Source organism: Grus americana, chromosome Z, assembly GCF_028858705.1.
Source record: "Grus americana isolate bGruAme1 chromosome Z, bGruAme1.mat, whole genome shotgun sequence".
NCBI classification, from domain to species: Eukaryota; Metazoa; Chordata; class Aves; order Gruiformes; family Gruidae; genus Grus; species Grus americana.
The window spans coordinates 17061203-17088812 of NC_072891.1; the positions used below are offsets into that span (position 1 = coordinate 17061203).

General features: G+C 37.4%; 1 protein-coding gene across 4 annotated transcripts; it reads right to left on the minus strand.

Moving 5' to 3' along the window:
- Positions 1-1326: 1326 nt before the first annotated feature.
- On the minus strand, positions 1327-26016 carry PAIP1 (poly(A) binding protein interacting protein 1). Of its 4 annotated transcripts, none has more exons than XM_054808919.1 (12): positions 25899-26016; positions 23529-25009; positions 22053-22234; positions 16969-17157; positions 13618-13730; positions 10792-10903; positions 9605-9730; positions 7244-7350; positions 5694-5811; positions 5510-5564; positions 4794-4887; positions 1327-2688 (listed from the first exon to the last, which is right to left on the minus strand). In XM_054808919.1, exons 2-12 carry the CDS (start codon positions 23767-23769, stop codon positions 2595-2597), a joined length of 1431 nt encoding a protein of 476 aa, XP_054664894.1. In that variant the 5' UTR covers positions 23770-25009; positions 25899-26016; the 3' UTR covers positions 1327-2594. The 4 variants fall into 4 exon arrangements, with proteins under 4 accessions (XP_054664894.1, XP_054664896.1, XP_054664897.1 ...); XM_054808921.1 differs by having other exon boundaries at positions 23529-24273; positions 25899-26012; XM_054808922.1 differs by lacking the exon at positions 4794-4887.
- Between the last annotated feature and the right edge of the window lie 1594 nt (positions 26017-27610).

Genomic DNA, 27610 nt, shown 5'->3' on the forward strand with positions numbered 1-27610 from the left:
TGAAAATACTTTAAGCGAAATGTGATTTTCAAATACTAAACCTTTTTGTTAAATCACAAATTGATTTGCCAAGAGTGGCAAATACTGTGCATACTTTTTATGATGTGTGAAGGTTGGGCATGTGCTCAAATGCAAATGCAAAGTATGTTTCTTTTCAGAAGTAGTGCTAAAGAAATTTGCTTTCCGTGCTTCTGTGCCTTCACTGGCTTACCATTATGCCACAAAGAAACTAAGTCTTTTTAAAGGGTGTTTATCTGCAAGGTATTGCTCAGAAACTTGTAGATGAGAAAGACATTTACATAGTACAGTTGAAATTTGTAAATGCTAAAATTCAGGTGAAATGATCTTTAAACTTCTCAAGACACTATCATACACAGAACTATCAGCAGTTGAAAGAGGGCAGACAAGCAGCAAATGGTGATTATGACAGTGACAAACCTGATCCTGACTTTAGCTCTCACATCTCATTCCACCATCACTAATTTGTATTAAGACTCCTGTGAGATTTAAGACAAGTGGGAAAGATTAAGTGTTTAAGGCAAAGATTATCCTGTCTTCCTCACTCAGTAGGACAGAGTTAAACCCAATTTTTCCTTACTGCAGTACAGGCTTAAAGCTCTTACAAAGCTTCCAATGTACAGAGACCACAAACATCTCCACTACTTTGAACAGAAGCCTCACTTTATGATTTTTCAGTATTTCTGGCAGAGGACAAAGCTTATTTTGCAAACCTTGATCTGAATTGCTTCATTTATACAATTCCTAGTTCCCAACATTTTTGTACACAATGACTTGGCATATTTCTTATCTACATGTAAGACATACAGTCTCCACAAGCTGACAGTGTACAGCTGGAGTCCGACAGCTACTTTACAGCAAAAGGGACACACTAAGAAAGATGCAAAACTAAAACATGTAAAGCGGAGTTCCTTGAAAACACTGTTACTTTAACGCTTGTTCCTTGGGACTTCAAGTTTTGAGTAAATATGTTTTCCACAAGACATTTGCTTGTAAAGTCAGCAGGAAGGCTGACCTGCATTTGGATTAAAAGTTTTGTGTGAAAAATATGCTCAATGTTAGAGAATGTGTGTGTGAAAATAATCTAATTTTCTCTTCTCTAGTTTCTGGATTTTAGTCTAGACACTTTGAAATGCTAATATAGTTCTTATGACCATATTGCCCTTTGATAAATGTTATTTTTCCAATGAGTATTAAAAGATAATACTCTCTGCATCTGTGTAAAGGAAAAAAAATGGAGTGTTAGGTGAAGGAGAGATAGAAGAGGGACCAAAAAGTTTTTTTTTTAAAGCAAAAGGACAAGGTGGTGAAATTATACCAAAGGAAACAAAACTAGTTAAGTTTTATTTTCCAAAATGCAAACCTAAATAACTATGTTAAATAAACACCCAGAAAACAGTCAGTGCTCGCTCTATTTTAGCAGATGCACAAGTTATTTAACCAAACAAAAACAGTGAAATATTAACAGAATTATTTACATGCATATTTACAACTTGTTCTTTACAGTAGCTAACTTTTGGGAAATAGTTCTGTTTGGTTTTGGTAAGGGGTTCTACTCAGTCTAACCAATAACAGGAAACAGTACAACTGAATTTGGCTAAAACAACAATAAAGTATCCTAGGAAAACTAACATGATTATATGGAGTCAAAAGAGAGTAGCTGGATTCAGAATATTAGCATTTATGGAATATATGAATTTACTCCAACTGCAAAATTAAACTACATAAAATTAGAAGAATGGACAAAGTTACAAGGGTTGCCAGAAGATTAGACACATTAGATACATTTAAAAAAAAAAATCAAGCACAGCACATAGTCTTGAGAAGCATGGGTTACAACGTAACTATATTCATAAAGCCTTGAAGAACACAACAAATTAAAAGATAGTCTTTGCTTGTTGAAAATAAGCTTATCTGAACCAAAGACCTTGAAAGCACCCAACTTCCAAATACTGCTTGCTTTTTCACATATCAACATATGACATGTTTATTCCAGAAAAAAAGTCCGGATCTCACCCATATGAGTTTTGAAAGAGGAAGAAAAATGAAATAAACAAAAAAACCCCACACAAAATCTTCACAAACCACTCCTCATGACTGTGATCTATGGGGGGGAAAAAAAGTCTGTATTTGGATTACAGTCTCCTTAGCAAAAAAAAAAAAAAACCACCAGATGTCTTGTATATGGTAAAAAGGATGAGTAAATCTCAATATGTACTAAAACAAGCAAGCAATTAAATTTAGATCGATTTATTCTTCCCCTTTCAATGTAAATTTTATGGGACAGCTCACCATTACATTTTAATTTCAATTATAATTTTTAAATCATTTTTTATTGCAGCCAAAACATTGTTCAGATACCTGTACATAAAATAAACTATGATATATACACAACATTTTAAGTTACAGGTCATAAGTTTACAATTTTTGGCAGATTCTCTTAAACAAAATGGAAATTGTGTAACTTTATACTTGGAGAAACTCAAGTTTCTTATTTTGGTACAAATGTTTTATATCCCCCTGTACTCTAACCATACCTAAAGTGGCTTAATAAACTAACATTAATATGTAACATCTCACTGTTTTCTCTTATCTTCTGATTCTAGACAGAATTTTTCAAACGCTTCTTCAATTTCTGGATCCATCTCGTCATCAATGTCATCAAAATATCTAAAAAAAAAAAAATAATCACCAAAGATGTTAAGTTTACATACAGATTTTCAGAAGCATTTATGTAGACATCAAGCATAAAACAGAGCTTTACAAACAGCAGTTACTGATGACATTTTCTTAAAGGGCATGAAGAAGAAAAAAAAAATCATGTGTACTAGGAAAACAAGTAAACAGAAACCTCAAAGCAGCATAGACAAATACAAATAGCTAGTGTTTGTCACCATTTTAGATCATCTTATGCTGTCCACAGTTTAAAAAACAGAAATATTTCCAGAGATGAGAGAAAATACAGTAACACAATCCAAGCTTCCCAAAATTTAATAATGCATCTGTACTGAAGTATTTGGAAAAAACACAACTAACATAATTTTAGCACTATTGGATGGTCAACATCCTAGTTCAAATACTGTGTCAACTGTCTTGATTGCACAGTAGTCAAAGAATATATTTATATAGAAAACCTGCATTCCTATTTGTTGATATATGAAAGAAGACAACCTTAATTGCCTTCCTATTGCATTTGCATTATGCGGCCTTCTATTATACAGTAACCAGTCTTTTGGAAAAGATCTGTCTTATTTAGGTCACAGAAAGTAAGTATTGCAGAGTGGAGACTAGCACAGAGTTTCAAAATAAAGCTGGGAAGTGATGGGCATCACTTCAGTGTTCTTTCTCCCCACAGTTATCAGGAACTAACTTGAGCGTTCCTTTTTTTCTCTAGGTCCAACTGGAGTGTTCATCACCATAAACTAGGACAACAGAATTGTAGCTTTAAGGTGATAGTATATGTAATTCTAAACAGCCTTAAAAAATAATTCAGCAGCTACTGACTCTCAGAAAGTGCATTAATTTCAGGTACTCAGTTTATCATCTTCTGTGCCTTAGTTGCAAACAAGGGAATTGGCACGTCTCATCTGCAGAGAGGCCATAAATGGTATGTTTCACACAAAACCACAGTAAGCGCCACCGAAACATATAAGGAAAGTATTTTTTCTTCAGCACTGTGCATTGAAGAAGGATTCTACGTATTTATTTTATTCGTTCCTTCTTTCTTGTAGAAGTGTAGTCTTGAGAAGGGACATGATGTCAATCATGAGAAATAGCTGACAGAGGATCAGCATACATTTGTCTAAGCTTTACTTAAGCCTTCAACACAGAATGTTCCACAGTCACCTTGCATGAAGGTTGATTCAGTCTTCCACATTTCAATCTTTGGATTTGCTGTGTTTTTTAACTGCTCTCTCCATTTTGCATTTAATTTGTTCTTCTAAGCACAGAGGTTCACATGAGTCTTTTTTCCACTCAGTATGAGCTTGTTGGTTTCTGATGACATTTCTAGTTTATCTTCCAAAGTTCTTGCCACTACCCTCACTTTTCTAATTTACTAACAAAAATACTGGTCCAGGCCAGCATGCTTATCACACAAACAGACCACTGAATATGTTCTTAGGTACCAAATCATGATCTGAAGTCTCCCTTCAACCAGGTGAGTACAAAGCTCAGAGCAATTTATTTTAGATCATACTTCTTTTACTCCTTTCTTATTAAATTCTTATAAACCGATGTCAGAAAGTCAAACTGCATTCCTCTCTACTGCTTCCCCCTTTGCCATTAAGCTGCTTTTCTTGTTCTATAGGAATACTGAATATCCATTTAATTGAGGGAATACTACTTATCCTGAGAAGAGAAATTTAACAACCTCCTCCCTTTGAAGGACTCAGAAAATTTTGTAATCATCTCTAGCTGGGATGCGTATGTGCATCAGTCAAATGAATTCAGGTTGCCTCACTAGCAACACTTGAAGGTCTGGTGCTTCATTTTGCTTGCAAATGAATTTTTTTTAAAATGCAGAAGAGAGTATGTTTGTATGTGTGCATAAATATCTGAAATTTAATTACCTTACTCAGTTGGATCAATACAAAATTTGTTTCAAACTTGTGTGATTACAAACCAACTTATACCCAAACAAATACATAACTTCCATTGTAGAGCTTAATAGTATTTATATTATTTAGTTTAATTTTTGTCAAGATTGGATTCCTGAGTCTGCAATAAAAATAACTAGTATTAAAAAAACCCTATCACTCAAAAAGAAAACATACTGATCTCCAGGTCCTGATAAATCTGTGTCATTTTCTTCATAATCTGGAAAAAAATCCTCTCTTTCAAGCAGCTCTTGGTATTTTTCTTGGTAATCTGGCAAAGTAAAAATGAGACTGAGTTTTATAAAAGACTAGTCCTCTAAATTAACATACATCTATACAGTTTGAAAATAGCCTATTAATGAAACCATAAATGGCACGAAACATACTACAGAAAAAAGTCCTGATACAGTGTTTTCTCAGGACATCAACTGACCTCTAAGAATGATACCTATCTTCCCAGAGAACTGTAAAGGTAGTCACAGATGTCTTTACCTCAAATGATGTCATGCCACACTGTGCTCAGATTACAGGGAAAAAAAAAAAGAAAAAAAAGAAAAAAGAAAAAAAAAGAAAAGAAACCAAGGAAGAAACAAGTCCTTTTGTTACTAACAACAGACAAACAAAATATTACTTGAAGATTTCTGGCTTCCTGGAGAGACCAAGTGCTGAGGGCTATGGCACAAATCCTTCTGAACTATATGAACTCAAATACATGTTCTCCATTTCAAACATTTACCTTCTTTTAATGCAGAGTAAGGCATGTGTTACACAAAGCCAGGAAGTCAGATGTAATTTTGTCTTTTAAGTTCTAAGAGTTTCAGACCTTTGAAGAACAATTTTTACAACTTTTTAAAGAAGATTGAGAAAACAGATATACTAAGCTGGTGACATACCTGGATCTGCTGCAGTGAAAGGAACACCATCAGAAGTGTAAAATGTTGGCTCATTCTAGGAATAAAGTTATACAGAAAGTTATATACATTCAGAGAAACAGCTGTTGGTAGTTTTCAGCAATGTGATTGTATATGAATCAAATTCACATTAAATTAGGAGACCAAAGTGTCTGTACATTCTTACCATAAAATAGTTTGGGTCATTTTCAGGTGTAGCCTCTGTATGTGAAGAAGTTCCATGAACTCTACCCCAGTTACTTGATCGCAGTTCTACTAGTTTCAGAAGCATATGTTTCACGTCTCTGAAATAAATAGAAGCATTACAAAAGTTAGAAAGTTTTGTACTAAGCAAGAAATTGGGCTTCTTTTATCTTGCAAATACTAGACAGTTAAATTCCCCCCAAAAAACCCTAAAAAGAACAAAATTTGGTCCAGTCTGGAGATAATTTTGAATTAATTTTTCTTCTCTGCAAGTCTAGATGCTTTATGTATCAATTATAAGATACTAAACCTCTCCACTTGCTCTGTGGCATGCAACTGCTGTAGTTTTTAATCAAGATACTAAACATGCAGCACAAATTGAGCAAATCATTTCTGATAAAAGGATAGTACTGGGAAGAACAGGGGTGATCTTCAAATCGCATTTACCATCTAATTTATACTCCTAACTTTAGCCCTCTTGATCAAGCTGAAATTTTGCAGTCAACAGTGGAAAGTAATGTCACCAATACATTAGATACCACCATCCATTTCATCCCTAAAATAAGAGAAATTGCTTTCTTCTTTTAAGCAAGTCCACGGAGGAGACTCTCATTAAGGAATAAATAATCAAATCTTCAGTTTTCTTCTCTATTCAAGTAAGTTTGTCCTGTGTCTTTGAAGCCTTGGTTTGCACTATCAATTTCCTCTGGTTCCTGAAACAAAGTTTTCCTCGTGCTCCCTGTGGACAGCTCAATTACAAGCCACCGATGCTGTGAGCTACCTGTTGGCCTCCCTCTCTATATGGCAAGAGATCAGGGCACACTGGCTGAACCCTCTATAGGTTTTTAGCAAGTTTGCAAGAAGCTGAGGATGATGTACGGCAGAATCAGATAACCTCATGCATGCAGTTGATTGCAAACTGAGAAGCAGAATGTATTAGCCAAACACTCATTTTTTTCCAGACTGCAGTAACACCCTGCCAAAAAAGGTATGCTCTCCAGAAAACAAAACAAAAAACAAACCCACAAAACAACCACAAAACATATTCCATTTTGCCTTTACATTTATAGTGATTTGCATATGTTTACTAGTGTTACATATTTAATACTGTTTGTATATATTTAATACTGTTAAATCCAGATTTAAAAGTATAAACTATGAGGTATTGCCCATATTGTCTCTTTGTATATATACTTGCTCTTAGAGCCTAAAGCACTTATGGAAGATTTCAAGACCTAAATGATTACAGTGGAACATGCATCTCTATTGAAAGATAAAATACAAAAATGAAAAAAATATAAACAAAACTGACCAACAAACCAACCAACCAAAAAACTCCAAACCCTCTCAACTGAAAAATACTCTTTTCTGTTTGTTTGGTTTTTACTTAAGAAGTGACCTAAAGATCACCTTACTTTTATTAAAAAGTTTTTAAAAATAATGTTTTGGACATGTTTGTTATTCTTGAAGATTTTTTAACGTGCTCTGTCTTAATATAAAACCAAAACACTGCACATAAATTTATCTTCTCACCTGCTACAGTTTGCATCCAACACAACATTTTCAATTCTCTGAATCATTTCCTCCATATCATTCTTTCCTTTTTCTTTCCAGGCATCTTCTAAAACTGAGCCTGTCAACTGAAGACAAGGGATCAGGTTTTATTTTTTTGTTTTGTTTTGTTTTTGTTTTGTTTTTTAAAGAAAATTACAAAACTTTAATAAACTGTCAACAGAAGAGATTCTGAGAGATTCTGTGACAATTCATAACATTTAGATGCATTGTGTGCCTACCTGAAGGCTGATGCTCCCAATTGCCTACATCTTTTTGCTAAGTAGATTAACAGACCTTGTAAATAGTTCATTTTACACTACAGACAGTATGGTAGCTCCCTGTCCAACGTTTATGTTACCTAGAAGTTCACAGCCATTTCTCTCCTTTCAGGCTTGAAATACGATTTTGAAACAACTCTTCAGTGACATTTGTCAGATCCTACTTGATTTTAGTACATGCTATAAAAAAGGAGACATTTTTACACATGATGCCACCAGCTTACCTGATAATAACAAGTAGTTTAATAAACTTTAGAAACACTTCAGTCAACTTAGCTAGCATCAGGGATGCCAGAGAATTTCAGCTGGGTATATATAAGAGGAGCCAGGAATTATCTGACCAAGCCAGCCTGAATTTCAATACATAAAATCTGTGAGGCTGAAGGTGCTGCTGAGAGAGCTTTAGCAGTAGACAGTCTGCAACTGCTGTGTGTGAAAGCCTTTTATGTTAAGAATAGGTACTTCATTTCCCAACAAGGGAACTCCTGCACAGTAGGAGTTAAATCAGAAAAAAATAGTTTGCCATTATGATGAAAGTTAATAGCAATTTCTGATCTACTCAGCTTAAATATTACACAATCCAAAATGCTTGGAATGGCAACTGATAATACAAAGGAATAAAATGCAAAGATAAAAGCAGGCATCTTAGCACTTGTTTAGTATTCCAAATTTTCTCTGTGATACTACATAATTAGGTAACAGCACCAAGAAGGTTTAATTAAAAATAAGTATACTGCAAAGCAAACAGGTGAAAAACCTCTATCACTATATTAAGTGGAAAAGACAACAGGGAACATTTATGCTTCAGCAGTGAAAATAAAGGTTCATGAGGTAGCCCAATCTAGTTGCAGATATAGTATGTACAAACGTTTGGACTATAAGACATCAGAAAACGCATTCAAAAAAAATCTCCGTTCTGTAACACCTTTTAGATTTACATGTCATAAAATTTAGATCACTGGTTTATTTTAGAATGGATGCTGTGAAGCCAAATAAATATTCCAAGAATATCCACAGAAATAGTGAGACAACCATATTCTTTGCACAACAATTATAAAAAACAGCAGCACTAGAAAGCTTCCTGATTTGTGTACTGCCTTTTTAAAAGGTCTTTCAGTGGGCGTTGCCTCAGGGAAGTACTGCCAACATAAGGACTGACCACAGGAGTGAATATGCTTGTTGAACACAACCTCACACTTGCTATGAAACAACCTGCTTAACCATTCAAACTTCAAATGAAGGGTTTAAATTGGAAGATGTAAAACCTCTCTTCCCTATACACTATACACTCCATCAAAAGAAGCTGCCAGAACTGGAATTCAGGATAGAAGAGTCTGAAAAATAGTGGAGTGGGAGTAAAGGCAAAGAATGAGGGAAAACAAACCAACCAACCAAACACAAAAACCAGAAACAAAACTCCCAAAAAATACTGTTTTAGCTTTTAACCTTCATTCCTAAAATAAACTGTGTTTTCCAAACTATAATAATAGCTAGTGAAGATAAAAGTTTCTCCCTGCATAGAGGCTAACAATTTTTTTAAAGAAAAAGTAAAACTTAAGAGCAAAGAGGTTTGTTTTCATCACGAAAGAGAAATGTATGCATTTCTACTGTAGCAATGATGCAGACAATAGTCTGAAATACCTGATATCAAGAACCTTTGGCAGCGAAAAGTGGCACTAACTGCTGAGTGTCCTTCAGAACAGAGAACATATCCAAAACCCCACAAATCATTCGAGTTGGTTACAGTTTTCTCCCACACAAGAAGCAGCAAAAGGAAGCCTTTGCTTAGTCCTTTACAGCTCAGCTCCAGTTCTATTGCTTTTACATGTACGCAAATGGCCTCGCATTTTACTTTTAAAGCAGTACATTACTTTTTTTGTTGGCTCAATTTCATAATGGTACCAAGGGGAAAAAAAAAACACAAATGTACAACTTGCTCTGCTAATGATGTAATGCATAAAACTCTATAAACACTTCCTCATTTGCAGTTTCCCCTGCTGATTCCCAAGGTAGGAAGGTTAAAAAAACTTCATTTTTTTTTCTTTTAAAACTACTGTCTCACCTTCAGCAGTTTCACAGCACATATCAGATTACTGTCCACAGGATTAGAGAAGAGTGCATTTAGTAATTCCCGAAGGCCTTCCTGAAGAATTTCTGCTCGCATTACCTGCCCCTTAATTCCTTTAATCTGTAGAATACACAGAAAAAAAAGTATTTCAGAGACTTAAGTTTTAGAAATTAATTTAGTCACATTTTCTCTCTTGAATACTGTATGATTTGGTTTGTGATCAACATAGTTGAGCTCTTTAGGTGGAAGAACCTGCCAAATACTGTAACTAATTTAGAACACAGACTCTGAGAAATATAATCAAAATTCTGACATAAACATAACAATGCATGTCTAGCATTTTGTTTCTTTGCTAATAAATTGCTAAGAAAAGCTACCAAATGCTTGCCAAATGGTCCTCAAAATCCCAAACTACCAGAACCACATGCTCTTTCCCATACTATGTTATGTATTCTCTACAGCTGTAGTGGCTTACTTCTAGTAGGCATTCTTTATGCGTTTAAAAAATTATAGAAAATGGTTTAAAAATAAATGGTATACTCCACAGAACTGGACTACTCCCCCTGTCCCATACCCTTTGCAAATCTTCCTTTTTACTTCTAGCAAGTGAAAAGAAGATTTCAAGGCCCACTTATGAACAGAAATGGAAGAGTCAGAAAATTGTTTTCCTTACTCATGCCAGCAGAACATTTTTATAGTGCCTGCTTAAATCAAACCATTGAAATAATCCAGTCAAAAATATATATTTTAAGTACACTACAGCAGCTAGTGAACTTACTGAACTCACAGGCATAACAGTCAAAGAAGTGTTACATGTACATACTTTTTTTTTTTCCCCACATATCACATACAAAAACCCAATCTAAATAAAAGATTTCATGCTTCATGCATAAGCCAAGCACTCAACCTTCAGAAGAAATATCTTTAAAGGTCTGCATTTTTAATTGTTCATTTTGAAGATTTCCACATCTTCCCCAAGGGTCTGATAATAGCTCCTATTAGTGGCTGAATACTGAATGATACGGGTTTTGATCCTGATCTGTTTCTGCTAGGTTGTAACGTTTCCTGCGTTGGTTAGGTGTAGTCATCTGTGGGTTTTGCCAGTCAAAAGAAAACACCAAAAGCTTCATTGCAACAAAAACATTCATGAAGAAACACCTGACATAAAACCTTCTTCTTACCTCTAGGTTAAGGTAAAGTTCAGCTAAGAACAGCACAAAGGCATGAAATTGTTTTTGAGTAGTCTCATCTCCTTTAGTAGCTTCATCTCTGTTTTCATACTCAGTTCGACACCTGTGAACATTAGAACAAAATCATATTTATGTTGGAATGCCTACAAATGATAACATACTACTTATTTAACAGAATGATAAGAACTTATAAACTGCATTAAACTGTTAAATGCTGAATGCTGGGAAGAATGATTTGTGAAGGAAACGAGAGGACTTCACAAACACATTGTGGATTTGTGTACTTTTCAATGAATATGTATGATTACATGATTATGTTTTCGAGCACTGAGATATCTGAGACAGCACAACAAAACAGAGCAAATAACAACAAGTAAGAATTAGAAGACAATTGCACAGTTTATATATTAGAATATGGATCCAAGAAGTTCAAGACAGGCAGCCAAATGTCCACAGAAATAAAGTAAATATACTCTGAAAGACATTTTCCCCCTTTCAGGGTGCTGCCCACATTGTCTTAGATGCCTTTACACTTATTCAATAAATTCTTTATCTCACCATTTTAAGTGACAATGATGCACAATTTCTGACATCAAGCTGTGTGATGCGGTTGACACACTGGAGGGAAGGGATGCCGTCCAGAGGGACCTTGACAGGCCTGAGAGGTGGGCCTGTGCCAACCACATGAAGTTCAACAAGGCCAAATGCAAGGACCTGCACGTGGATTGGTGCAATGCCAAGCACAACTACAGCCTGGGCGGAGAATGCATTCAGAGTAGCTGTGAGGAGAAGGACTTGCGGGTGTTGGTGGACAAGAAGGTCAACATGAACTGGCAATGAGTGCTTGCAGCCCAGAAAGCCAACCATATCCTGGGCTGCATCAAAGACAACATCACCAGCAGGTCAAGGGAGGTGATCCTGCCCCTCTACTCTGCTCCTGTGAGATCTGGAGTACTGCATCCAGCTCTGGGGGCCCCAGCACAGGAGAGACATGGAGCTGTTGGAGAGTCCAGAGGAGGGCCACGAAGATGATCAGAGGGCTGGAGCACCTCTCCTATGAGGACAGGCTGAGAGAGTTGGGCTTGTTCAGCTTGGAGAAGAGAAAGCTCTGGGAAGACCTTACTGCAGCCTTCCAGTAAAGGGGCCTACAAGAAAGCTGGAGAGGGACTGTTTATCAGGAAGTATAGTGACAGGACAAGGGGTAATGGGTTTAAACTAAAAGAGGGGAGATTTATCTTAGATGTTAGGAAGAAATTCTTCCCTGTGAGGGTGGTGAGGCACTGGCACAGGTTGCCCAGAGAAGCTGTGGATGCCCCCTCCCTGGAAGTGTTGAAGGCCAGGCTGGATGGGGCTTCGGGCAACGTGGTCTAGTGGAGGGTGTCCCTGCCCATGGCAGGGGGGTTGGAAGTAGATGATCTTTGAGGTCCCTTCCAACCCAACCCATTCTGTGATTCTATAATTTAGATATAAATACAGAGGATTAAGATAACATGGCAGTGAGGTAATTTTTCTAGTATTCAACAACTGTGCCAAAAATATACAAGTTTACATAGCAGCTCAAAAACAGAATTAAAAAATATTTCAGATAAAAACCTAGAAAACTTCCAATGTATTCTCAATGGCTGTATAATGGATTAAGAAACACTGGAGAAACTGAAAAATCTAAGAGGCTGAAATACAAAATTTAAGGTAGAAACTTGGGCTGTGAAAGAGGAGCTCTCTGTGGTCATATTGTTAGGTTGTTTATGCTCCTTCCCTCCATTCCATCCATATTAGCAATAAAAACATAAGCAACTTTAAGTTCATGGCTTCAGGGTGCTAAAATGAGTGTTATCTATAGGGTTGGCTTTAAAAACCAGCAAGCAAATAATCCAACATTAACAGGCATTTCCTTTATGTTCAGGTAACAAACATAGTTAAAAAAACAGAAGATAAGTGATCATTTTGAAGGCAAAAAGGCTCATCTGCTATGGGACAAGGGAAAAAATAAGTATTTTCAGCTTCTCCGTAAGGTACCACTCCTGATGAAAGATCATCAGAAACCACTGCTGTTAAGGTTTATCATGTGTTTGCTCCTAAATATAGGTGGATTAAGCGAAACTTTTAAAAGAAGAAGCAAGCCTGAAGCTTAGAAAGCCAGAAGTCCTTATAGAAAAAAAAGGGTATTTTCTAAAGAATTCTTAAGTATTAAAGTGTACCACTCCTTCAAATGTCATGCAGAAAGATTTAAAAGGAAATATATAAATTAAAAAAATGTTGCATTTTTGTCAACTACAAAGTCTAATGATTATTAAAGTGTAAGCCCTCAGAACTTTGTAGTAACCAAGAAGTAAATTGAAGAAATGTATCCTTATCGATTTTATGCATCTAATTCATAGATAGGAAGTCAGTTGGCTGATCAATGAGTAAACCTTATACAGCAGCTCCAGCTGGTAAAGTAATTAAAGAAAAAACCACAATGAAGTAAGTCCTGGCAAGAGTCTAAGGTTAAGGACAGTACATACATATGCATTTAGTATGCTTTTAAAATTGACTAGCTTTCAAATTTACCATGTAGTTTGAGATCAGTCTAAGATACTCAGTTCAAAAAAGCCTACAGAACTCCAAATGGAGTCCTATTTTCATATTTAAAAATATTCAAATATTCAAAAATATACATATTCAATATCCAGTATGTACTCTGCTTTACTAATCTTCAGTCTAAACTTCTGTTTTAAATATATACCTCTTTGTTGATGACATTAACAGTTACACACCAGATAGGAAGACATGTAACCTGAGAAAGTAATGGGCTTAAAATGACATGCTGATACTGACCTTTGAAGTAACAACTGTCGGAAGTTCCCACTTTGTGGACTAATGGTTAGATGGTGAGATAGGTAGTTACACAGCCGAGCTCCCATGTAGGAAAAATTTGGGACAGATGTGGCCTTCCAAAATAAAAGTGGAAAAATAAATTATTTATAAAACTTATGATTAGGCTATCAGGAAATATATTTAAAAGCTTTTTTGAAAACTGTTTTTAAACAACAGTTGATCAGACAACTGAAGAGCAGAAGAGTAATAATTACTGTTTGTTGTGCTAATTTTTGGATCTCAGCAACACTTTGCTATATGCATTTCAGCACTTAAAAGTTCATTTACTGTGGTTTTGTGGCTTCAAGAAAACAACCACCATTATGTGCCCTCAAATCTACTTCTCCATTGTGACCTACAACCAAAGAGTGTCAAAGTCACTTACAGACTGTTTATACAAAAAAATCAACAGCGGACATTAAGACAGTGTTTCAAGGACAAGCACTCTCTCAAGGAACAATGAATACATTAAAACAAAATTTTGTCATTTAAAACCAGGTGGTAGCAGTGGAATTCTACCACGCAAGTTACATGCTGTCTGAAAAATATTTTGCTTTAACACTGATACTTCAGAATTTCAACAGCTGTAAAAAAGTAATTGGGAATTCAACAGTGTCTACATTCAACCTCTCATAGAGCTTAATGCGGAACACCCCCTTATTTTGGCAATTTGTTACTGTTCACTTGTTTCAAACTCTCTTCTAACAAAACTTGGATGTGAGATACAGCTTAAGCGAAAAGAGGTTCTGGTGTACGTAACTCCTTCAGCTCTGCTAAAAATAAAACAGGAATACTAAGAATTTGTTAACCTTCTCCTATGGCTTTATCATCTTTGAATATATCTTTTACATCTTGATCATCTGTCAGAACTATAGATGTGCTTGCATCCTTCTGCCTCTAACACGTTTGGAAAAAAGCATCTTGCCTTTAGCATGTCAATACATTATAGCTAGTTACTTTCTACAGGCAGAGAAAAATATGCACTCAATGTAACTGTACTATGTTGATAAAGTCGCTGGAAAAATTGAAGTTTCTTTGGAAGATACAACAAATTTAAGTAATTAAGACAATCATACAGGATTTAGTTTCCAGTAAGAGGCATGTGAAATAGCTAACGAGCATTTTGGTGCTTTGGTTCAATCAGTTGCTTGGACTAGAAGAGATGCCCCTTTTTTTATAAGGCAAAATACATCACTTAAATTACACTTTCCTCACAAAAAAATCCCCCCAAATAAACACACACAGAAGTTCTTCAAACTTCACGTGTATTTTTTAAACATTATCTTCCTCATTAGTTGGTCTGTATTTGTAGTTGCATGAAATACTGAAACAAATTTTAGGTATTATGACCTAGCATAGCACAGAGACCAAAAAAACCAACCCACTTTACATCTTCTTAATAACCAGTCGCTACAGCACAATATCACGTTCACTGAATTATTGTTGCTGGCAATCCCAGTTTATCTCCAACTCAAAAAGCCACAATCTAAGCATGAAGGCTAATCTACCAATACATATCTCGAGGAGTTACAGTTGCTGTATCAGGAACAATCCACTGTATTAACTATACAACAGTCAAGGTTAAGCTATGAAGTCAGAATGTTCAACTTTAGGAAAACAACAGAACTGGCACTTCATTCTGTCCAGAGACATAAATGGATTAGGAAGAACAGGGGTAAGTATATAATTAATCCTTATAGACAGGCTAAGATACCTGACACACAGATGAAGGGAAGACTGTACAGGACTTGGGTTTCCTTCATTTTAGTCTTTTTCCTTCACAAACCTAGCATCTGTAATTCTGCTCAGCTGGGTTGAATTAACACCACTGAAGCAGATGCTTACACAAGCAGTCTAGCAATTTTAATTGTTTTGTGATAAACCAGGAAACACAAATACTTGAGCCTCAGCTCAAGACAGAATAATAAGCACAGTTGACTTACACTCAAATGCTATCCTATCCTGACATACAATAAAACTAAAATTGGATGTTTTTGGATACTAGTATAGCTTTTTTTAGGGCTAAGTTTTATTTTTCACATAATTTCAGACTGGTAACAGGGCTTCTCAGTTTCAGAAGGCACAGCCAACTCTGACACTGGACTTGTTTTTAAGCAGGAGGAGAGAGGAAGAGGCAATATTAAAGACTTACATTAAATGAAAGTCAAAGTATTTAACACATATGAAGTTAAAAATGGGATAAAATCCTCTTTTTTTTCTTCCAATAAAGTTATATGGAATATGTTCATCTTTCTTTTTTTAAACTGTCCTCCACGTGTTCAAATAAAGGATGGGAAAATGATGCTGCCAAACACAGCACAGGTAATCTTAACACTTAACTAAACTGTTCTGAATTAAATGTGCATCAATTCTGTATGATAATAGGGAACTTGAGACTCTACAATTCTGTACTATGACCAGCCAGTCATGCAGCTTCTACATACCCCAGACTAAAATATTATGCAAGCATCTGCACTTAAAAGGTGAAGAAGAGTTTGCATTCTTCGAGACAGAATTTGCAAGCAACCAACCCAGGAAAGTGAGAGACACCCAATGTAATAAACAGCAAGAACAAGTGTGACTTCATTCTCTGCAGCAAGCCCAGAAGACAGTAACAGCAGCTCATTTGCTAAGCAAAACATATTAAGCTGTTCTTTCCAGTGGCTCCCCCAATTAGTACAGAGTTCAGCTCAAGGTCTCTGTCCTCATTTCCATGGCCATCAATGGGACTGGACCTAGTTACCATTAGATAAGCTTTCTCTTCCTCCAGTTATGCTGTTCAGAAATATGTATATTCCGAATGAAGAAGAAAGCCTGTCAACAAAAGAGCATTTCCCAAAAGGTGTTGTGTACAATAGGTAAAATTTGATTTTTTTAAAGTACCAAGGAATTAAAATTATCTGAGTATTATGAAGAAATTTTTTTGCAGGATAGAATAAAAACATACAACCCTGACACTGCTTAAGAGTTTCTTCAATCTCTACTATATAAATACAGCAATTCAAGTACAACTCCTTTAATTAAGTGCTGTAATTTCAACTCTAACATGTGACCCAGGAGATCCAAATAAACATCAAAGGAAACAGAGTAAATTAGGGAAATTTATGAACCACCCAGGTATCCCACACCTGACCTACCATTTCAATTTATTGAGTAAAATCTTTCCCTATGTTTCAGTCTAAAAAGAAAAATTCAAACCATTAAAATACTACATAGATACCATTACATAACAAATAATAAACATATGCATACATCGGACACTAAGTAACAGAGACATAATATCCATGTTATAAGACAGAATATACAAGCTACCTGCTGATAGATGAGTTCAACGAGTTCTTGTAAAGCTTCGTCTGCAGTGACCCAGACATTAAGCGTTTCGGCAAACTGCTCTATTTCAGTTTCAAAACAACCTGGTTGCTCGGTGAGGTGATTTAGAAAGTCTTGTATGTATTCTGCCAAAGTCAGATAGCCATCGTCTCTATCTTCAAAGGAAGAATCCTATAGCGGTGAAAGAATATACCAACTATTTAAAAGGAACCTAAAATAATGATGTTACACTTACTATCTCCAGAAGTAACCATATAGCCCTTAGTCTTGAGTCTCTGTGTACTTGATTGTGATCTTTATTACACAGCTCACTTTGATATTTTTAGAGAGCATAGACATCTATGCATCACAAAGGTCCAGTATTCCTAATCGTCTTAAGAACTATAAAAACATGTTTTTATAGAGATTAGGGTCTCCCAGCAAAATACGTCAAAAGACAGATTAAAAAGAAATCAAAGAGTTTGCCAAGTTGGGTGCTAGATTAACTAACAAACTAATAAATATCTGTTAAGAATAAAACTACAAAACTGAGGCTCAACACCCATTCCTGATGAGCACACAAACTGTGCTGTAGATGTGTGAACTGTAGAAGGAAAAACTGAAAATCTGAAACAAAGTATTTTGAGATTACATAGAGTGTATAATGCTCCAAAATATGCAGAAGGGGGAGAAATCACAGAAATGCAATAAATACAGTGCTAATTTTGTCCATTCAGAAATGAGTGTATGTATGTAACAGTATCTGAAGTCAATACTGTTCTGGATGATTATAATGCTATTATGAGGGGAATAGCAGCATACTTTATCATGTCACCAGTAAAAAAATAACGCAGCACAAATAATTCACTTTGTCACGCTACACAAAAGATTGTGAAAAGCATCTCATCGATTTCAGAAGTGCAAACAGGAACCTTAAGAGGGATTGCTATAATTAGCAATTCAAGACATAGGGTAACATACAGAATATCAAAACTGTCAACTGATCTACTATTTAACAAGAAAAAGGTTTAAAATATATATACTGTAATGAAAAATTGAGCTAAAAATGATAAAACACTTTTTCTCTACTTAGTGGACATAAATACATTGATAAGGATTATTATAATGTTCTCCTCCTCCTCACCACCCCTCCCTTACTGACAGGATGTCATTTACTTTGTCTTCAAAATGCCTCAGTTTCTCCTCTACTGTGAAGCAACATGGGTCTGTGAAAGATAAAAGCCCTGGATATGAACTGTGGAGAAAGACAGATACACATCACTGAAAACCAAGCACTGACATTAATTTTATGACCTGTGAAGAACGTGTGAGGAAAAAAAGCAAGGTCTAAAATTCTTCAAAGACTCATGTCATGAGGGTATACAACTTAAGCTAATGGGGGACACATCAATACACCAGAAGAAAAACCAGAAGAATTAAACATCATAGGAAATCAAGTAGAATATTTGCCCTATAACACTAAAGACAAAGTTACTTAAAGTTGCCCATCAGAAATAGGAAAAAAATATGAGTTTACAGAAATGGTGGCAAATTGTTACTAATAATAAGGATAAAGCCTTCAACAACCTGTTTGAAGACGGTTTTGCTTTGAGTTGGAGATTGGAGCAGAGGAACTTCAGAGGTCCTTTTCAACCTAAAGTGTTCTATGATTCTAATCGTTTGGAGCTTATAAAGGCTAATAGGCCTATTTGTAACTTGCTAAATATTTCTCTAAAGAAAACCAACTTTTACTAGGCTATTTCAAATAGCGCTGTGATAGTTCTATACAATAAACTTGAACTATTTTGTTTCACAGAACTATGACATTAACAACTGCAGCTTAATCACAAACAGCTGAACTAGCATGTCTCAAACAACCTGTTTGAAAACTCTCCAGCCAGGTTGCAGGGAATGCAATTGCTGTAGCTAGTAAAAGAAGCTGCTCTTTCTGACAGCCATCAGGTTATTATGAAATCCTCACTCAACTGAGAGGAAGGTATCTTCCTCTCATACTCACCTGATAAGAATTCAATCTTGGAGGAGAATGCCCTTGTTTTGCAAGGGACCCGAGTACCATTTGGTATACTGGTGTCCCTGTATTCATACTTCTGTTCCTATTTTGTAATTAAGAGGCTAAACACAGAAGCTAAATTCTGTACCACATGCATCTACCTGTACTAAATATGCAACTCCAAACGCAGCATAGGTTTTAGTAATTATGCCAGGGAACAGAATAAATAGGAGAGAAAAATTAATAATTCAAACATTTCAATGAAGTTGTATATTGCTAAATTAGTAACACCTGATACTTTAAAAAATAATTAAATTTAGTCCAGTAACTTCTAGATATAAACCACTTGCGTTTCTCATTGGCAGGTTTTAAGATCTGACAGAGAAGACAGCACTGTGTACCTTATCAACTAAAGTAAAACAAAGCAAATCCTTCTTGATTTTTTCAACAGCAGCTGGCTAAAGGAGGCTATAAGTTTACACACTCATTACAAATTTATGATTCAAAGATATGAAAGTCAACTAGAAATTTTCCATTAATTTCAATTATTTCGTAGTCAAGTCAACACTGTCTAATCCATCTCCTTGATGTTTGATAGCTATAGCATGGGATCCTGGATTATTCACAACAAGAGTCACCAATTTAAAAATTATAGATTTACATCTGTTCTACTAAGAATCAGTTCATGAGTTTAAAGAAATAACAATGAAAAGACTAAATAGGTACTCAAACTCCTCTGATTTATATAGGGATAAAACCCAGAAAGCCTACAGAAGAGTTTCACGAACCAAATCTGCTCTTGGGCTCTGTTTCTGTACATATGCTAACTACCACTTTCTTATACCTGGTAAGTATTCACAACATTTCCACTTAGGAACTTAATTCACTGATAATTTATCAATGATTTGATTTCTCTTCAGAGTTCTTAGGAACAAGCTTTTTCCCCCCCCCTTCAGATTATATGCACTCAAAAAGTTTACAATAAAATTATTGCAAACTTAAGTACAAAGACTGTTGCATATTCAAAATCACCTATCTTTGCTTTATGAGGTTAAGTGGCACCCTCATGCTTGACTAAACATCTAAAACCAACACTGAGGCAGATTAGCCTCCTTTTGGAAATTAATTGAAATAAAAAGGCGGGGGAAGGATTCCACATAAAATACTACAAATCTCACTCGTACAACTATGAAATGAGAACATCATTATACCCTTCTGGTGGAGTGACAGCCACATTATTATCATACAACCATGCCAAAGAACAAGTCTAACATTTCCTACTGGCAATCCAAACCTAAATCTAGTCACCAATTCTACTGCAGACCTCCAGAACTTTCAATGGGATGGACAGCTGCATGCAAACAGAATTCCATGGAGAACGATCTTCCCCAAAGTCCTGCTAAAGTTTTTCTGAAAATTCTATTACTCCTTAGATGTTGTACCGCTTAAACAATCTTCACGGATAACTGGTAGTTTTGAGTATCAGAACTAACTGGAAATTAACTAATCTAACAATCAACTATTATATGGATGCACATAGTAATTACAATAACGTACCATCAAACAAGAAATCAACACTTTATTTAAATAAACCTAGCCCCAAACTTTGTAATAGCAAAGGATGAAAGTCTGAAACACCACTATTCTATGCCTAGTATATTCTGATTAGATTAAGGTCCCTACAACATACTTCCAAATAAATGTTCTAGGTTTTGCTAGCATTTAAAGAGCTATTTTTATTAGTATATGAGTCACACTCATAGCATATTCCTACAACATAGCAACCAGGAACCTCCCACATGCTTGTGTGTTTTTGCAAAACAGCTGAAAAGCAACATTGCTGGCCTTAAAACTTTGTAATTATAAGTATGCATTAAGTATGCCATTCTAAATGGCAGGTTTTTTCGGTCTTGAAACTGAAATCCTTACATAAATAAGACATGTAACATGTACCGGGGCAAAATATTTATTTTTCCCCTAGATTATCCATTCACTGAAGCATGCTTGTGTTGGCATTTTGTTAACAGTTCTGTATTGGCTATAGGCTTGTATTATCCAGGACAGTAATTCTATTCAGTAAGCTGGCAAAGCTGGTAACATTATGGTAACATTATGGTAACATCAATTTTACTGGTGAGGAAAAGACTTCAAAACACCAAACCACCACGTTTAGCATTCAAATCAAGTATTTTTCCATAAAAGTTATTAAAATATCTATTTGTTTCAGTATAATTGCTTTTTATCACTTGATTGTATTTGTAAAAGTAATAGATCCCACCTGTTTATATACTGTACCACAGTTTGGCTACTTGTATAACAAAAGGATATTCCAGGAATTCACATAGATAGAGTAGAATAACTGAAGCAGTAACATGGAAGATAATGGCGTAGAAACTAAGAACTATCAACTTCAATTACACGATGTATCTGCAATATTGATCTGAGATCACCCTTAGTCTGGCTTAAAATATATTTCTTATTCAGTACGCTGGTAGGTAACTGCTAGGAACAAGCCTAAACCTAGTCTTTTGCCCTTTGATGATACAATACCACTGATAATTAAGAGACACATGATGGTACAGTGAGTTAGGCAGTCATGGCCAGTCACACCCATGGCACAGTAAATTTAGGAAAGATAAAGCCTGTGCTCAGAAAAGCTAAATTTCAAGCTTTCTCCCACACTTGCTTCACAAACCTGTGAAATCTGCATAAGAGTGCAGCTAGGCCTTTATTTAAAATGCAGTGTACATCTCAATACAACAGGGGCAGTGGCCAAAAAGACAGCTTATTTTGACATTGGATGTAATCAATGCTTGGTGTAATCAACAGGGAATGTGGTTATCTGCAGCAAGCTTTAGCAAAACATCCCACGCTAAAGGCTGTCACGTATACCATAACATTCACCTATTATCACTTAACATTCTGATTGTGACTCTGGAGGTTATCATCAGAATTTTTGGAATCTTTTCAGCAAATGCAGCATTCAAGTTATTTGAAATACAAGATCTCAAGAAAGCATTGTTAATTTGAATTCAAGTAAACTGGCATATACTAAGAAGAGAAGATAAACACTCACTGCAAAGTTCTGATCGAAGTTCTGGTTGTATCCTGGTGGATAAAACTCAGGTGCTTTAACAGACAATTTTGATGTTACCACAGGAACCACAGCCACCTGAGGTTCAGCCATTTCTGGTCCCGAATCAGGAATTGAAACTTTATCTTGTGATTCAGATGCAATTCCCATCTGTTGAAGGTGATCTGAAAAGTTTTTGGTAACAGCTTTTCTTAGAAATTGCTTAACGAGTATGTATTCACACAAAGTACACACAGAATACATCATTTTTTGGACTTTAAATATGCTTTTACTATAAAAATACTTTCAACTTTACTTCAAATATATTGTTTTTACTGTTTTTCTTAAATATAGATGAAGTTTTCACTTTAGTGAACTCTTTCTACATCACAGAAAGTAAACACAATGTTTATGAAGGTGATCAAAAAAAGGGAGAGGAAAGAAAAAAATAAAAAAGAGAGCACTCTCCTTTCCCATGAAAACGTTTGCTAAAGGAGCTAACCTGAGAAACTAGTAACTCTGTTTATGGTATGCTTGCTCATCTTGTGGGTTTTTAATAGATTTCAGATGCAAATGCAAGACTTTGAAGGTCAATAAATAGAAGACATCACTAATTTTTAATGACATTAATTTTTAACATAATTCTCAAAGACTATTGTTGTTCTGGTACACCGTTTGCCAAAAAATCCAATGAAACAGTGTTTTTAAAACCATATTTTCCACATTTTACAAATGTAACTTTATAATTACCTCCTAAGAAAACAGAACCTGATACCTACCTGAAAAAGCTAACCAATAAACAATGCCTTGTTTTATTGTTTGGTTGTGTTTTCTCTTTTTTTGGCAAACCTTTTGGCTGGAGTTCTTCAATAAGGGGCAGGCTGAGACCATCTGCGGTCAGATTAACAGATGGATAAACAAACACACAGATGTGAGGGCGCAGAAAGGGGGGAATGGACAGAGAGGTGTTGGGAGCAGCTGCAATACAAATTCACACCTTTACCTGGGCACAGGTCTGTAACCCACAAATGGGGGGGCTGGAACTAGATGAGCTTTGAAGTCCCTTCCAACCCAAACCATTCTGTGATTCTATAAACATGACCGCTCTTCTGAGGAAAGGTGCAGATGCCCCTATGCAGCTCATCTCCGTGCAGTGCCAAGAGAAGCCAGGCAGGTGCCCAGGATGTGCAGAACGCTAGCCCTCAGGCCACAGTGACCTCTCTACCTCTAGGTGTGGGGGTGTGAAAAAGAACGCGTCCCTGTGGCCAGGCCGAAGGGAGGTAGAGGGGAAGCCCCAAAGCTCCAGTCTCAGTGGGACAGCAAAAAGAGGGGAGGTGTCAGAGCAACAAGCTAAGCAGGAGCAGAGCGGTACTGACAAACAAGCACAGCACAGCAGGCTTCAGGGGGCTGCTCCCCTACACCTTCGACACCGGTACCTTCGGAGGGGTGGGGAGGGGGCCGCTGCGCGGCGGCCCGTACCTGCGATTCCGGTGCCTAGCGGCGCCGTCTTCGGAGGCCGCAATGGTTCCTGCTGCGGGAAGAGGCCGCCCGTTTGGTGCTGCTGCTCCTCGAACGAGCCTGAGCTGTAGGAACCGTTGCCCCCGAGGCGGGCCCCAGCGCCGCTCTCCGACGCATCCGCGCCGCCGAAGGGAGCGGCAGCTCCTCGGCCCCGGCCCCGGCTCCGGCCGGCACCTGGAGCTCGGTCGAAACTCTCCGACATGCTCAGACTGGGGCAGCTCAAGCGCTCATGGGACAGAGCCGGCGAACAGCGCAGGAGTAGGCTAGGGCCCAGGAAGGCCGGGCACAAGCTCGACCCCGCCTCATCGCGGCCGAAGCCCTTCACTTTCAGTTTCACCCCCCGCACGCACCGCCACGATGGTCGCGTCCCAGCGCGGCTGACAGCGCCCCCTCGCGGCTTGGCCACGCCCGTCGCCACAGCAATCTCGGCGCGGGGTCGCCACCGGGAAAGGGAGGGAGCCCGGGCCACCCCGCCCCAGGCAGGGGGCCGGCGAGAGCTGCCATCGCCGCTTAGGCCAGCTCGGCCGCCACGGGGGAAAGGGTCTCACCCGGACTTCGAGCCGCGTTACCAACCTCACGTATTCAGAGCTGAGAAGTCAGCACCCCCACGCCCCCAGCACGGGATAGACTTCCGACAACCAACCAGCATGGAGTTGGCTTGCATCAGCAGCCGGTTCTGGGGCTGCGGGATGCACCCGAGTCACACCTTCCTCAAAAAACATGAAAGCTTGGAAACGGCAATTGCAAAAAGAGAACGTTCTCTTAGCAGTTGCCTCCCCGCACGAACAAACAGTGTGAGGTTACCATAACAGGAGCAAGACTGCAGCTACACTTAGTAGAATCCCTGTAGCTACAGGTGCATCATACTACACTGTGCATAAACAGCTGTTTCCACAAGAGCAGGGTTTGTGTGGAAACACTGCACAGGCTAAATTCTAAATTTAAGCCAACAAAGTTAAGCCTCCAACGTGACAGTATTATTGTACTGTTATGGCTACTTAATATAAATGTGTTTGTTCAGAAGAATGTATTTTCATGTATAATTTATGCATGACATGATAACAAATCTCTTCTGATTTAATTTTTAAAACCTTCCATGCCAACAGGAACTAACTGAAGGGGACTGTCCATGTAATGCATTTTGCTAATATTATCACATTAACTGTGAATGATTCAATTTAATTATGGTGCATTCACCATTTAATTCACCTATTTCTGTCCAATTTCAGTCCAGAGCCTTGCTGGACTTGTTCCAGGTCACAATCTGCTTTCAAGATGAGGAAGGTAACTGAGACTGGGAGTGCCCAGCACATACCACAGCTGACCTCACGCTGCTGGTGATGTTTGTATTTTGTCTCCCCAAGCAGCCCAGCCTCGTAATCTCTGTCTTCCACAGCCAAAGGCAAAGGCTTGTGTGACGCTGGCTGAAACTCTGTTCATCACTTATGACAGGATGAAAAATACACAAGTATATATGAAATATTATAAAAAAAATCAGAATAGTACTGTTTAGTATTAAAAAAAATCCAATTGTATTGTAAAATGGTGCCTTTAGAAGTTATGTTCCTATTTGGTTTATTATTACGTTTTACCATTTTTTATTATTGGGGGGGAGGGGAAGGGTTGGGTGTAAAATATTTGTTACTTCCCCAAGGCATGAATTGGACTGATTTTTGGTGAGAGAGAAAGTTAGCCAGACAGTAAAGGTGACACAGTTAAAATTAATTAGGCTCATGGGAAAATTGTTCCTAGGCAACCCTTACTGAAAATGAAGACTGATAAACTAATAAATCTATACTCTGCAGCTGAAATGAGAGCAAGTGTAGGAGATTTTGATGAGTCTTCAAAAAAATTGGAAGACTTCCCTTGTGTAAACAATTGTCAAAACAAGATTTAAGCAGTATTACCAATCCTTTAAAGATCACAAATTAGCTACTGAAATAACTATATTAAAATATTCCATGATTTGTGTGTTATTTCAGCTCCAGTTTTAAAGCCTATATTGTGACCTCTGGTCACATCTGTAGACTTTACCTCACTAGAAGGAGAATGAAAAGCTTACATTAAGGTGAAAAAGGAAGTTGAGATTCTCAATTACTGGTCTCAGGATCCTGAGGCTTTATGAAAATCATCATTATATACTGGCATCACTTTTTATTATGCTAATCTTTCACAAAAGATTGTAAGGTATACACCTATGAGGAATTAAATGCTTCAGGTTATCATTGTTGAACCAGACAAGTTTTCACCTTTGGTCATAAATGTGAATTCTTTTCATTTAGCAAGCATTCTATATTATCTTAATTTAATGACTGTTCGGCAACTACTTACCATTTAGAGTGGAATGTGATTCCAAATCCATCTTTTTGTTACAGATGCACTACTGAATTTTGCATGAGAGCAGTTGTGTTTGGTCGGGAACACAATTTCTCCTCCCCAGTGCAGACACCTAAAACAAAAATTAAAAAAAAATCTTTCAGGCAGTTAAATCCAAAGCTACAATCCCCAAATACTATCTACAATAGTCAACCCCTTTAGACAATGCCTAAAATTCTGCTTAGAATGTTCTGGACTAAGTAGCTGAAGTCCTGTCAATTACTTCAACCGCCTGAGACCAAACAGCAGAAAACCTGAGACAGCTAAGCTAGCACAACATATCCTAACTACTGAATGACTGGATTAAAATTTTCACCAAATGCAGTTATGACCGCTTATAAATATCCACTAGAGGAGTTACCTGCTTTGTCCTAAGTGTGTTACCTAAAACTTAATTCAGAAGCAATACTGCACACACCTGTAGTACCTGGTGCTGAGAAACCACAAACGGCAACTTTGTCACTATTCAGAACACAAGCACTTTTACATGGGTTTTTTTTTGTTGTTGGGTTTTGTTTTTTTTTAATGCTGACAACATATTTCTAACTAGAGAAATGGAGAGGGCTGGTTCTAGCTTTTAAAACTGAATGTGTTAATAATAATTGGAATTATGGTGATCCCTATCATACTGATGAGGCATGTTATGCACCAGTCAATGGTAACTGAGCCCAAAACATAAAGCACATATATTAGCACATAAACCGTAACTTTAAATGGAATCTTTCCCACAAATTTATTTAAAAGCACAGTAGTCTCCTGAACATCTAGTAGTAGAGTACCCTATTAATTACTCTCAGAAACTCATGTTTTCAGTGGTTAACTTCACTTCTAGTCATAATTCATCAGTTGTGAAAACAGAAGCTGTGTGACACCTCTGGCAATGCATATTTTGCATGAACAGTCACACAGAGGTAAATAAATAAAAGCCTAACTCATATCTAGAAACTACAGATCGTGTGAAATAGGACAACATATACAGGCAATGGGCTATCTGGCAAGCTCTCCTCTTAAACTGTCTCTTTAATTGCATATTCTCTTTGTCGAGGTTGCCCAGAGAAGCTGTGGATGCCCCCTCCCTGGAAGTGTTGAAGGCCAGGTTGGATGAGGCTTTGGGCAACCTGTTCTAGTGGAGGGTGTCCCTGCCCACAGCAGTGGGGGTTGGAAGTAGATGGTCTTTGAGGTCCCTTCCAACCCAACCCATTCTATGATTCACATACTATACAGTTGCCAGAGTTCCTCTTTTTCTGTTATCTTCCCGTATTGCAGCTACCACTCTAAATCCAACACAAACACCAGATCACTGCTTTATTACACATTTAAAGAAATAACGACAATAATAAAGAAGATACCACCTGTATGCTGTAGCGTCTGTCCACGTGAAACAACCCCGTTTCAGGAAGTCTCTTCGCAAGTCGGCTGCCTCGACCTTCGCCTCCTCGCCCCCGTCACTGGCGGCCCGCCACGGCTGACGGACGAAGGCGCCAGGGGCTGCTCGTGCCCGCCTGCTGCTAGCGCCCAACACCTGAGGCTCTCCCAACGGCTGCGACGACTTCAACCCTGACAGCGATACCTCAGCTATCCCTCGGGAAGTCCCTCGCCACGGCCCCGGCACCGGGCAAAGCGCAGGACCGGTGGGTAAAGCCGCCTCTTGAGGGACCCGCCCGGCC

Bases quoted from the DNA above. Each gene is read 5' to 3' on its own strand.
- PAIP1 (XM_054808919.1), bottom strand. From the start codon at position 23,769: ATGTCGGAGAGTTTCGACCGAGCTCCAGGTGCCGGCCGGAGCCGGGGC. The intron at 9,731-10,791 runs GTAAGAAGAAGG...TGTATTCTACAG, and splicing joins AACTTTACCTTAACCTAGAG to ATTAAAGGAATTAAGGGGCA. The intron at 5,565-5,693 runs GTAAGAATGTAC...CTTTATTCCTAG, and splicing joins ATGACCCAAACTATTTTATG to AATGAGCCAACATTTTACAC.